At 49.8% G+C, this 11839-nt stretch overlaps 5 protein-coding genes across 5 annotated transcripts, besides 11 other annotated features; all 5 read right to left on the reverse strand.

The window, feature by feature from the left end:
- Positions 1-9: 9 nt before the first annotated feature.
- TraAM80_08849 (40S ribosomal protein S15) lies at positions 10-468 on the reverse strand (the record flags this gene model as incomplete). Its single annotated transcript, XM_029385574.1, has 1 exon — positions 10-468. The coding sequence occupies one exon, from the start codon at positions 466-468 to the stop codon at positions 10-12; it is 459 nt and encodes a 152-aa protein (XP_029234551.1).
- Positions 469-1266: 798 nt separating this feature from the next.
- Positions 1267-1284: a microsatellite.
- A 706-nt stretch (positions 1285-1990) lies between these two features.
- TraAM80_08850 (uncharacterized protein) lies at positions 1991-2368 on the reverse strand (the record flags this gene model as incomplete). Its single annotated transcript, XM_029385575.1, has 1 exon — positions 1991-2368. One exon carries the CDS (start codon positions 2366-2368, stop codon positions 1991-1993), a length of 378 nt encoding a protein of 125 aa, XP_029234552.1.
- Positions 2369-2547: 179 nt separating this feature from the next.
- Positions 2548-2585: a sequence feature (A-rich).
- A 70-nt stretch (positions 2586-2655) lies between these two features.
- Positions 2656-2687: a microsatellite.
- Positions 2688-2951: 264 nt separating this feature from the next.
- Positions 2952-2974: a microsatellite.
- Positions 2975-3276: 302 nt separating this feature from the next.
- TraAM80_08851 (uncharacterized protein) lies at positions 3277-5976 on the reverse strand (the record flags this gene model as incomplete). Its single annotated transcript, XM_029385576.1, has 1 exon — positions 3277-5976. The coding sequence occupies one exon, from the start codon at positions 5974-5976 to the stop codon at positions 3277-3279; it is 2700 nt and encodes an 899-aa protein (XP_029234553.1).
- An 85-nt stretch (positions 5977-6061) lies between these two features.
- Positions 6062-6104: a sequence feature (A-rich).
- A 373-nt stretch (positions 6105-6477) lies between these two features.
- On the reverse strand, positions 6478-7728 carry TraAM80_08852 (putative tyrosyl-tRNA synthetase; the record flags this gene model as incomplete). Its single annotated transcript, XM_029385577.1, has 1 exon — positions 6478-7728. One exon carries the CDS (start codon positions 7726-7728, stop codon positions 6478-6480), a length of 1251 nt encoding a protein of 416 aa, XP_029234554.1.
- Positions 7729-8004: 276 nt separating this feature from the next.
- Positions 8005-8050: a microsatellite.
- Positions 8051-8287: 237 nt separating this feature from the next.
- On the reverse strand, positions 8288-10126 carry TraAM80_08853 (uncharacterized protein; the record flags this gene model as incomplete). The annotated part of the gene is made up of 1 exon (XM_029385578.1): positions 8288-10126. The coding sequence occupies one exon, from the start codon at positions 10124-10126 to the stop codon at positions 8288-8290; it is 1839 nt and encodes a 612-aa protein (XP_029234555.1).
- Positions 10127-10289: 163 nt separating this feature from the next.
- Positions 10290-10316: a microsatellite.
- A 622-nt stretch (positions 10317-10938) lies between these two features.
- Positions 10939-10963: a microsatellite.
- Positions 10964-11106: 143 nt separating this feature from the next.
- Positions 11107-11127: a microsatellite.
- A 132-nt stretch (positions 11128-11259) lies between these two features.
- Positions 11260-11311: a microsatellite.
- Positions 11312-11722: 411 nt separating this feature from the next.
- Positions 11723-11753: a microsatellite.
- Positions 11754-11839: the final 86 nt, after the last annotated feature.

Below are 11839 nucleotides of genomic sequence, written 5' to 3' on the forward strand. Positions count from 1 at the left end.
GCTTCCACTCTACTTGAGAGGAATGAAACGAGAGGAGTGCGTGGCACCAACACCAGGACGACCGTGCATGACGGGCTTGTACGTCATGGAGAACTCGCCAAGGTAGTGTCCAATCATCTCACCCTTAATCTCCACCGCGTTGAACTGACGGCCGTTGTAGATACCGACCACGGAGCCCACCATTTCGGGTGTGATGACAACATCACGAAGGTGCGTCTTCACAGCCCTTGGCTTCTCACCAGCCCTCACGTCCTTCTTCGCCTCGCGCAGGCGCTTCAGCAGCACGGGAGCACGAATGTCAGCGTGGCGGTTCATGTGACGACGGGCGCGAGCATGAACCAGGGTCTTGAACTCCTCCTCGGAGAGGGCCAACAGTGGGTCAATCTCAAGTCCACGGTACGTGAACTTGTGGAATGTACGCTCCTTCTTGAGCTGCTCGTAGCGCTCCTGGGTGATGTTAGCCGTCATACTGCCCTTGTAGGATGCTATTTGGAATATTTTTTATTTTGTGTTAGGTACGATGTACAAGGAATATGAAGAAAAACCAAAAAGAAAAAAAAAACATGCAAACGATTCTGTGAGTGTTTATACAGAAAAACCATTAGATAATCGCAAGAATGAGCCAACTGGGTGTGTTTCTAGGAATGTGCATTAATAGCATGTTTTCATTTTACCGACCGAGTCCATATCAAAGTGTGGGTTTTATTGTTTGAGGCAAATAAACGTCTATGATTCATGATGATTTGTATAATTTCTAGGACATTTATAAATCAAAATATTATACCTCACCCTTCGAGTGTAGTCACGGTGTGCGGTGGTACTACACGGTTATTAAGCCCATTTGAGGAAAAACAAAAAAAATCGTAATGACCTTATTGTTTGCTATTCCTCTGCTTCTTACGTACCGTGCAAAAGTAAGCAGTCATCATGATTTAAAAAACAAAAAAAATGCAGTGAGTTAAAGATAAGAACAAAACATTTAAAAAGGAATAATAATAATAACGGCCAAAAAAAGAAAAAAAAAATTCCAACACCCCGCCAATAATACTCCAAAGACCAGCAACACATCACCAGAACATTGAAGGCATGTGACGCGAGTACCCATCATTTAAGGACCAGGTGTACAACACCACAAATATGAGTTCGGACGCCCGTAACCAAATCCAATTAAGCCACATTTTACATGCTAGCAAGAGAACAGAAGTAAGGGCACACATAAGGGAATACAAGCAATCACACAACTAAGTCAGATTCAACAACTGCCACATATATATATATATATATGCATTAATAACTATAACAAAAACTATAATAATCCATATCTCATGCTTGAAATAGGAAATTTACTGACGTTTAATGCCAGAAAAACCACTAAATAAAGTTGCCTGAGATATCAAAAAGGGGCCCATGGTATATCTGATGCAACGTTTTAACCATATGCAAAGCCCCCCCCCCCAAAAAAAAAAAAACGCACTTGTCACAAGAACAGTGGGAAATGCAAAGGGCCGGCGTCAACAAACCCTCAACCCCAACCGAAAAAAACACAAACAAAAGCAACTATTTCCCTAAAATGACTCCCCTTACTCCGTTGCGCGAGTAAAAACAATAAAAAAAGGGGGGCGACTCTGCCGATCCCGTGCTCGCCTGCCAATGATCCCTCGGAGGCTGCTCCCCCGCCCTTGCTTGGCTCCGCGGGGGCTGGAGCGCCGGTGGCGTTCCTCACAGCCCCTCTCGCCGGCGCCCGCCGTCTTATTTACTACCTTCGTGTCTTCGGTCGGAGAGGGCAAAGCAAAACAAGACAAAAGAGGCAGGTAGGCAGCGGCGAACAGTTCTGCCGAGCTGGCGGCGTTGTTGTTTACATTTTAATTATTATCCCCCCGTTTTCGTTTCGGCGCGCCCAGGCGTGCCTCCCCTGTGGGACCGCGGCACAAAAGAAAAGGACGAAATAATAATAATAATCCGCGATGGCGGTGGGTGGGGTGACCTCCCGTTATTTTGAGGCCGACTCGTCAAGACGCCAAACCCGCTCAACAGCACCAAGGTACTCGCGCATTAGGCTATCAATGGTGTCGTCACTGCCTTTTTGTGTTTTAGCTTTCGCTTCGCCGTGGTTGACGGCCTCGTCGGGTTGTGTGAAAAACCGCATCCCCAACTCCTTTTGTGTGGGCTTCCCCATCCAGTCGTCGGCGTCGTTCGACCGCAGCGCACCCAGCAACTGCCCAATTTTGTCTTCTAGTGACGGCGATGGCGTCTGTAGTTCTCCCTTGGTGGCGGCCTCCGCTTTCCCGTGTTCGGCCGGGCTCGCCTCTTGGCCATCCATTGCTTCCAACAAAGCCCTCATATCCGCCACGAGTTCTTTTTCCGTCATGTCGGCGCACGCGAGAATACGCACACACACACACACGAAAAAAAGAAATTCCTCTGTCTATTTGCTGTGTTTGCTGCGGGTGCCACCTTGACCAAGTTTATGCCTCTTCCCTTTCCTGCTTTTTGTGTCCGCCGTCGTAATCCGAACGGAGCGCGGTTAGGTTATATTATGGGTATCATAACATTAAACAAGGAGTAAAACAACACAAAACAAAAAAATACACAAAAGCACAGGCGTAATACCGAGGACAAAACAATATACGTATATCCCCCACAACCACCACCGCCAAAAGAAAAATAAAAATAAAATAATAATAATATTTTTGTTTAAAACTTGCAACGCGATGCCCAAAGTGAATTTTCACAGGTTCAAAACGGCGCAAACACATATCTGGTTTATGTAGGTAGGCGTGTGCTTGTCTATTGTTAAAGCCCGTCCAGTTGAACAACGCATGTGACGGATCCCTAAAGCACATGGAATGAACAGCAACAGCATCGCCTTCACAGCAATCTGCTTATTTTGCCCCTTTCTATGAGTCTCTCCCATATCACCTCTTCTTCCCCATTTATCGTATGTTTTGCAAAAACAAACAAACAAACAAACAAAATCACCTTCTATCCGCGTCCGCCTACTTCCTTTCATTCTGAGGCAGGAATGCACCAAGGCAAGAGGACGCGTTGCCATCCCGGTGCGCAGACAGACGTACACACGCAGACATAAACAAACAAAGACAAAATCATGAGAAATAAAGGAGAGAGAAATTGTCCTCTATGAGGGATGCGAGTTTAAAAGGTCAGATGTGATGAGAAGGGCGGGTGTGCACGATAACGGTGGGAAAATGAATCCTTCCCACCACCTCTTCCAATCCTCATGAGTCAGGGAGAAGTGCAGTAACAAGAGACAAAGGACTACTTTGTAAGTGGTCGAAGGAGAAGTGAGATTTTGTTCGTCTTCTTAATAGACTCCAACGCCTTGGCTCGCAGCGCCTTGCTTGCTGTCGTGAGATCCGTCCCGTTCACCCCATCCACAAGCCAGTGTATACGGCCATCCATGTCCGGTCGCAACGACTTCAAAAACGGATGCGTCTTCAGGGAGGCCGAAATGGGTGGAAGGCGTGTGAGCACCAAGTTGTCTGGGCCCAAAAAAACTTTCATGTCCCATGGTGTCTTCAAATCCGGGCGACGCAACTCCATGTGAGAGCCGTCAAACCGATCTAAAGTAACTGCGTTTTCAAAGGTAAGCGGAGGGGCGTTATTAAGTTCAACTGCGGACACCGATGGGACATTGCTGCTAGCTGCCTGGGCTTCTTCAACTGCCGCAGCTGACTGTAATGCCGCTGGTGTTACCGGCTTCTTGAGTTGCGTTTTCTTCTCCACCTCCGCCGCCAACTTTGAATGGGACTGTATATTTACAAGCGGTGTCTCCAGCACTCCTTGCTCCTTTGCGACCTTCTCAAAAGGAGTTGCCTTGACGTTCATCGCCTCCGTCACCTCCTTCTTCTCACTCTGACTCTTCATTTCTTGCCGTTTCTTCCTTTTTTCTTCCTTGGCCTTCCTCTTAGCTTCTCGCAGAGCCCTTTGCGAGAGCTTTTTCTTTCTGCCACGCGCACCCTTTTTGAAAGCCACCTCACCATGAGGCTGGCCCTTCTTCTTGGGCAGTGACGTCCCCTCCAGCTCCAGCTCCAGCTCCGGCACAGCTGTGGGAGCCTCCTTCACCTCCTCTGGTAGTTCCGATTCCCGCATTGCATCCTCCTCCGCGTTTAACTTCTTCGGGCGACCCTTCTTCTTGGGCAGTGACGCCCCCTCCGCTTCATTAACCTCCGGTAGGGGTTCGTCCGGGTGAATGTTGTGCTCCTCCAATAGTGCTCGGTGTTGGGCCACTTCAGCTTCCTCATCCTCCGCTATTTCACGTTCTTCGTGGGAAACTGCCGCACCTGGTACAGCCTCCAGCGCCTCTTCTGTTTGCCACCTTGCTTCTATCGCTTCAACTTCTTGTTTGGTGGTTGCATCTGACACAAGCTTCTCCACATCGCTCACAACCCGCAGCCGCAGTACCAGGTACAAGGAACTGCGAATCACGTCCATAATAAGGTCACCATGCGTCGCGTCGCACCCATTAACTTGCATAATGACTAGATGTCCGCAATGAGTAGAGAGAAACTTTTTGGCCGCCTTGGAAAGCGGCAGAGACGCGGCAAATCCCTCCAGAAGAAAGACGCTCTCGGCATGCACCTGCATCTGAAGTTGCCACTGCACGTCGGTGGATGGCCGCTTCAAAATGAGTGCTGCTTGCTGTCCAGCAGCGTCTTCCCCTCCCTGTGGGATGATATCAAACGCAATTTCCTGTGGCTCACCCAGTGTTGTCACCTTTGCCACACGTAGTGAAATAACACAACCTGACTGCTGAAGTGTCTTTCGTATATTTTCTAAACGAACGGCCTTTGTGTTGGCGCGGGCCAACTCTGCGTCCTCGTTCCCCTCCGTTTCCTCTCCCTCGGCACCGTCAATGTGAGTGTCGTCGATGTCAAAAATAGGCAGACCCGTCTTTCTTTGCTGAAGAGCATGATACAACGCACCCCCTGCAGCCGTGGCGTTTCGCAGTGCATTTTCCACACCAACCAAGGCGCCTGATGCATTTAGCATTATACCCCACTTGGAGGCAGCATTCGTGCGCTCAATCACAATCCTGCCAGTCAGAGGATCATACAAGGTCACTTTAGCGAATAACTTCTCTGCCGCCTGCGGCTCCTGGTAAAGCGTCGGTGTGGAATGGACTGCCATTAGGCCAAGACGTTCCGGCTGCATCATAAGCACCCAACCTAAAAGATTGTAATATGACTCAACCGTGAGCACCGCCGTTGTCTCATCCACCGTGGCGCTGCTTGGCAGTGGGGTGATGCCATTTTCATTGAAAGGCGTGTTGATGGCCTCAAACGCCGTCACCAACGCCCCTCGAAGTTGCATAAGATCCTGTGTGTTCTTTCTTGTGGCTTCCAGGGCGAGATTTCTCTCCTTTGTACGTGACTTCTCTATGTGAGACTGCCCCTCCAATGTCAGCCTTGCTTCAAGGCGATTGCAGGCCTCCTTGTAAATATCACGCACAATACCAGTCGCGAGTACAGCTGCAAGCGAGGCCACAGCCTTAGCAGAGGCGTTTCGTTCTCCAAAAAAGCTCTCTAGTCGCGTCCCAAAACCCGTCGCCTCCTCATCCGAGCTCAGTGGCACAAGCGCATCCGTATCTCTGGACACAGCACACGAGGCATATGCAAGCATGACAGCTTTTTGTACCGCATAAAGCATTTCTTTGGGGGTAGTGCTAGTTTCCTGTTCAAGCGCATGCCGAAGTTCGCGAAGTACGACGCCCTGCACACGAGACACTTCTGAGCGGTAATGGCGGTCGTGTGCGGGATTCGACACCACCTGGCGGAGCTTCCGATCGTACAACATAAAAGGGGCCATCAGTCGCGCCTTGAAGGCCATGACGGTCGCTGCAGTAGCAACGTCCGAGGTTGCATCCGGTGTAATCCCCCCTTGTATCTCGCCAACCGAGTCCTCCGAGGCCATGGCGGAAGATGCAGGGCGCCCACCGGATTTCTTGGATCGATACATCGCTGCCAAAGAAAATCTGATGACTGGCAAATAATATGTTTTCCCTTGCTTTAGTTAACCAAAGAAGCGACACTTTAAGAGGTTGAAAAACAAAAAGTAACCATGAAACAAAAAGGACAAAACACAAAGAAAATCAACGGACAGGTGGATGCGTGGAGAGAGCCAACATAAAAAGAAAGGAGCTGTGACGAGGCGAGAAGAAAATGAGAAGGTGAAGTAGATGTGGTTAAGCGTGTGGGTATAAATGTGCCGACACCAATGAAAAGGGCAGCGGTGGGGAATACAACTCGATATCCGTCATCCACAACGGGTGAACCCCACCATCTCACACCGGATCCATTGTGAGCCAAGCATTACCTTTCAGCTCATTATTATTCCTCCTTCTGTAACCTTCATTTTCTTTCTTCTTCCCTATCCACACTCCCCCCCTCCTTTTTTTCCCCCGTTTTACCTTCTGAATCGTATCATTTTAGTCCTGCTCCTCTGCGCTTTTACGTGTACCTACCTCACAACTGCGTTCGTGACATCGGGAACCCTTATTACCCCATTAGCGTGCTGTGCGGGGACATCTCGCCAATGCAGAACGCCCTCATGGTCGGTGTGAAGGAACCCAATCAGCCCACTCATGACATTGCCAGACAATTGTTTCATTTCTTCTGGCGCATCCGCATTAAAAGCGTCGGCAAACATGATGCGATCGCCGGGTTTGGCCCCTTCCGGTGGACGAACGAGGCGGAGTGTGTCTGTCTTGGATGCACAAAGCACCATGCCCTCTGAAGTAATGCCCTTAAGTGGCTTCGGTTTCATGTTGCATACGATGAGGCATAGGGACCCCTCCAATTCCTCCGCCTTGTAGTGTTCCACGAGACCAGAGACGATTGTCCGCTTCTCTGAACCAAGATCCATCTCTTCCACGTAGAGACGATCGGCGTCTGGGTGCCGCTCGACCTTGTTGAAGCGCCCAACACGAATGCTAAGCCGGTTAGGACCAAGTGCAGCGTCCGCATCCTCCGATTCGCTCTTCTTCTGTGCATTACCCTCTTGCGCCCCAGACGATGTCGCGGAAGTAGAACTCTTGGCTGTCTGCGCCAATTTTGCCTGCTTCTCCTTCTCCTTCTCCTGACGTCGGCGCAAAATTTCCTCCACTGACGGCCTTGCATACACCACTTTCTTTGCATTTGGCGCCTTGGCCGCCGCCAGCGCCTCTGCTCCAGATTTCGAAAGAATTGGGGCAAGGTACGCGTCGCTCTGCGCGTGGAGAGACCACGCCAACGTGGATGGCAGTGCCTCGGTTAACCCATTCGGGTAACCGTGAATAGCGGCATAGAGAAGAAAGTCTGCAACAGTCGCCCGTGGAGTTCCCGCCAGGAAACTCTGTTTTAGGCCAAAGCTTTCTACACAACGTTCAACCTCTGCAAAAACGTGTCTGGCAAGGGGCGTTGTTGTGCAGGAGATGGCCCGATCACTCACAACATCCGCTGAGAGAAGAAGCGCTGTGGAGACCCATTGATTGACCAACGGGCGTACTTCCGCCTCCACCCCGACAAATGCTTGTAGCTCAGCGTTTTGTGTGGTACTGCGAAGCACCGTAAGAAGAGGAAGAATGCCAACGTGGGTCATCAACCCGTCTTTTACAGCAAAGTGTTCGCCCTCTGCAATGACGTGATCGGCCGGGACGGAGAACATCTGAAGCAGACACTCTACCGCTTTGCGAAGGGGGGAATTCCCCTGAAGGATGTACTTGTGGCTCATGACTGTGTAGCGTCGCTTGATACACAACGAAGAAAAGAGCGATAACGACAACAAAAATCACAGAACAAAAAAAAAACATGACGAAGGGGTAAGACAAACATCAATGATAGTAATACATATATCCCCCATTTATGCGTGCAGTAAGTACACGGCGTGGGTATCAAAAATCCACATAGATGCTACGTAGGTGTACGTGTACGCATGTGTCTCCCTCTCCTCCGGCCCTCTCCTCTCTCCCTCTGTGTCTATTTTCGTTTCCCACCCACCCATATTTTATTACTTTTGTTTTTGCTTTTTGTTTTCGGTGGTGCTTCTGCTTCTGTGATTTCTTGTAAAATCGCGTGGCCCGCAATAACAACAACGCAAAGAACAAAAAAAAAAGGGTGTCAAACAAAAATACACAAAAAAAACACACACACGTTCCAAAACATGTCAAAGCACGACAGCGAGAGACCACGAAAATCGCCCCATAAATGTTGCAATAAAACGCGGTGCACGTAACACCGACTAAGCCAGCCGTCTGCCGCCTGGCACCAGATCGAGATTCCTGTCAGACGCTCTAGCAGTCTCGTGATGGCACAGATGCTGGATGCCCGCCGCTTGTGCTGTGGCGCGTATTCTTGTACGCCGCCACCTTCAGCCGCAGCCTGGCGATATCGTGCTTCAAGCCAGACTTAATGTTTTTCTGTTCCCACAGACTGAGCGTCGGGAGAGACGCAATGGCACTCCTCCCTGCCGTTGCTGACGAGGACGCCAAGTCAAGAAGCTCCGGTTTCACGATGTTCTTCCAGCGCAACTGGAGATCTAACGATTTCTCCCGCCCAATGAACAGCCTGTCCACAATTGTGTCACTGTCACTGAACAGTTCACGTTCTAGGCGCTGGAGGCGAATAATGGAGCCGTAGAGAGCGGCTGCGGCAGCGAGAGCTGTGACGCCGGCGGTGAGCATTGTCGTGCCGCTAATCCCGCCAACAGCAATGACCAATGCGGTCAAACCCAGCAAAGCGGAAGGTGCGAGAACGGCGATTGCTTGCTGCTGGCGATACTTCCAAACAATTGCGTTGCATACGCGCCCCGCAAGGAGGATCCGTCGTGCGCCCTCTTCGGTCTCTGTGATGAGGTTGTCGAGGCGGCGCAACGGGGCTTTCAGCAGCTCCTCCAACACCTCATTTCGTTCCCGCACAAACTCCTGCATCGCCACCACGGAGGCCCTCTCTTCCACCGAAGGCGCCGCTGCCGTCGATGATGTCTCCACTGTTGGAGCTGTTGTGATTGGAGTCCTCGACGACGACGAGGAGGTGGAGATTGCTACAGGGGTGGCCTCCAATTCCTCTGTTGCGGCAGTCTTTACTGGAATGAACGTGGTGTAGATACGCGGGATGTCTTTCATTGTCATGACCTTGCTAAGGTTCCAGCAGAGTGCCCCGTAAGACCTGCCAAAGTCTGTCGCCTTGTCAAACATGTCAACCTTGTTCATCACGAGCAGGAACTTGTGTTCAAAGCCGGCGAGGGACTTCGTCAGGACGTCCAGCGTCTCCCCAGTGGTGCCAGGGTTGGCGGGGTCAAACACAAGAAGAATGACGTCGCAGCGAGATGCAAACCATCGCGTGACCGCCAAAAAGTCATACCCACGCAGTTGCCCTTCCAACGACGTGCGGTCCTTCACGTGGATTGGGGTGTCAATCATGCCAGGCGTGTCCACAATCATCAACCCGTGTGGAACCCGCGACGTGGGCGTAAGCTGCCGCGTCTTAAGTTTGAAACGGTGCACAAAATGCATTCCAAACTTCTGCAAATCCTGCAGCTGGTACCGCGGGTCGCTAAGACTCGTAGGACCGTCCTCATCACTGTCCCTCTCTCCACGCTGAATGATGGTAAATCCATCATCTGTCGGTGCTACTCCCGTTCGTTGCACCGTGCGACCAAGAAGGTAATTGATAATTGTCGACTTGCCCGCGCTGTGGTTACCAAGCAGCATCACCATTGAGTGTCGATAGTCGGACGATGGCAAAAAGCTAAAGACATCGTTGTAGCGTCGCAAGGTGGTGCTCCTAAGCGCGGCAATGGCATCCTCAATCTCCTGCAGTGCTGTATCCGCTGTTTCCGTTGATTGCCACTTCCACGTTGTTTCATGCCTCTCCCCTTCCCGCAGGCCCGGTTCCCGCCAGTTTCGCCCAATCGTTGTAAACCACATGTTGGCTGCAGGCGCCAAGGAAAATCTGCGGGAGCTGTTGTACAACACCCGGGCGAATGCAGGCCCCTCCCCACATCGCAGGCGACGCTGCGCAGGGAAAAGCAACGGCATCGCCGGAGGCGACAGACTCCAAAACACGCGTGGCGTGTGCCAAAACCGGCGGAACCCCCTCTGCAGAGAGGCAGCACCCGCCCAGCAGCGCATTCCCCACAAGCTACACGAGACAACAAAAGCAATGAGAAAAAAAAAAAAACATGAAGGCTGCATTAACACTTGCGAGGCGGCAAGGCAAGTTAGAGGAGGAAATAGTAAGAACAATCAGTACAGTAATAATAGCACTAACAGTAATAATGACACTCCACGACACTATATATATATATATATATATATATATTAATAAAAAACAACAAACAAAAATAAAATTCTTCGGAACTGCAACGTTAGGCGATACCACCACCTCCAATCATACCTCCCGTGTTGCACGAATGACCACATGCGCGCGTGATCGCGAGTTGCGTGTGGCTCGCAGAGAAATCGAGAAATTCTACAATAGCGGCTCCGGTACAAATCGCAAACTAGCAAGACATGCCAAAATTCAAAACACAACTGCAGCAGTGAAACCTCAGCGATGGAAATGCCTGTCTTTCGCGCCCTCCCTTTATTCCTCTCGCGCAGTATTTCCTTATGGTACGCTGTTTCATGTACATATATGAATGCATCCATATGCGGGTAAGTAATCACATTAAAGGCAACTCAACCCAATCATGATGCTTTTCTTTTTGTCCTGTTTCCATTTCTCATTCCCCACACACACGTTTCATCGCTTTCGTGTCCCTACTTATCAGCTGGGTTATTATTCTTGATGTTATGTAACTAGACAACTCTCGCATGACAGCAGATGCCAGAAGGCCACCCAATACATAAACCCATACGGAAGGAGCAATGTATTATGAGTGTAATACGTGCAACACTGACTACAATCCAATACATCCACAGGCAGCAGCGCATATTACCCTCTCCCTCCCTCCCTCCCCACTCACTTACACAAGCCCCTCACCCCGTCCTGCACAACAGACTGCACACGGCAACGCAGCACATGAGGAGACGTGTATGCGGTTCGGTACTTGTGCACGCCCTCACATGCATGATGGTGTGCGGGTGCGCTCCAGCAGACAGTGGGAAGAACACACACACACACACACACAGAGGCAAACATATATATATATATATGGCAAGAAGCGTGCAACGAACGCATATGATTACAATGAAACAGCAGCAATAAAAGGCCAACAACAAAAAAAAAGTACGTAGCAACAATGGATAAAAAAGCGGAGAAAACAGACACACACACACACACGAAGGCACACACAGAACAAACATCAGGACACAAGGCAAGTGCAAAGACAAAAATTGAACAGGTGCGGGGAGACAGATAAAGCACCAATGAGACCTGAAAAGGGGAAGCCACTGATAAACGGAAAAAAAAAGGGAGCATTCCTTACAGACAATATGGCGAGAAAAGAATGACGGCAAGGAAGAATCGGCCACATTGGCCCAGCCCCTCATTCTCCTCCTGCATATACACCGCGCCCCCTCCTCCCTAGTTAGTTATATTCGCATAGAAAACAAAACAAAAAAAAACACACGTGCGGTGAGATGGAAAAAAAAAAAACATAAATGAAACATTCACAGACGTTTTATTGTTGTTGTTACTGTTTCGAATAAAAATAAAAAAGATAAAACCAACACACACCGGTCGTAAAGTAAAGCTCAGAAAACGTCAAAAGAAGAAGAAGAAGTATAATAATAATAATAATAATAATAATAATAAAACCCGCTTCCAATGCGCCTTCCCCTTCGTCTTAACATGCATGTCACATCTCCTCCTCACAGACTTTCCCTCCCTCCCCCTTTTCT

This window comes from Trypanosoma rangeli, assembly GCF_003719475.1.
Source record: "Trypanosoma rangeli strain AM80 chromosome Unknown Tra_15.4_contig_00473, whole genome shotgun sequence".
Classification (NCBI taxonomy): domain Eukaryota; phylum Euglenozoa; class Kinetoplastea; order Trypanosomatida; family Trypanosomatidae; genus Trypanosoma; species Trypanosoma rangeli.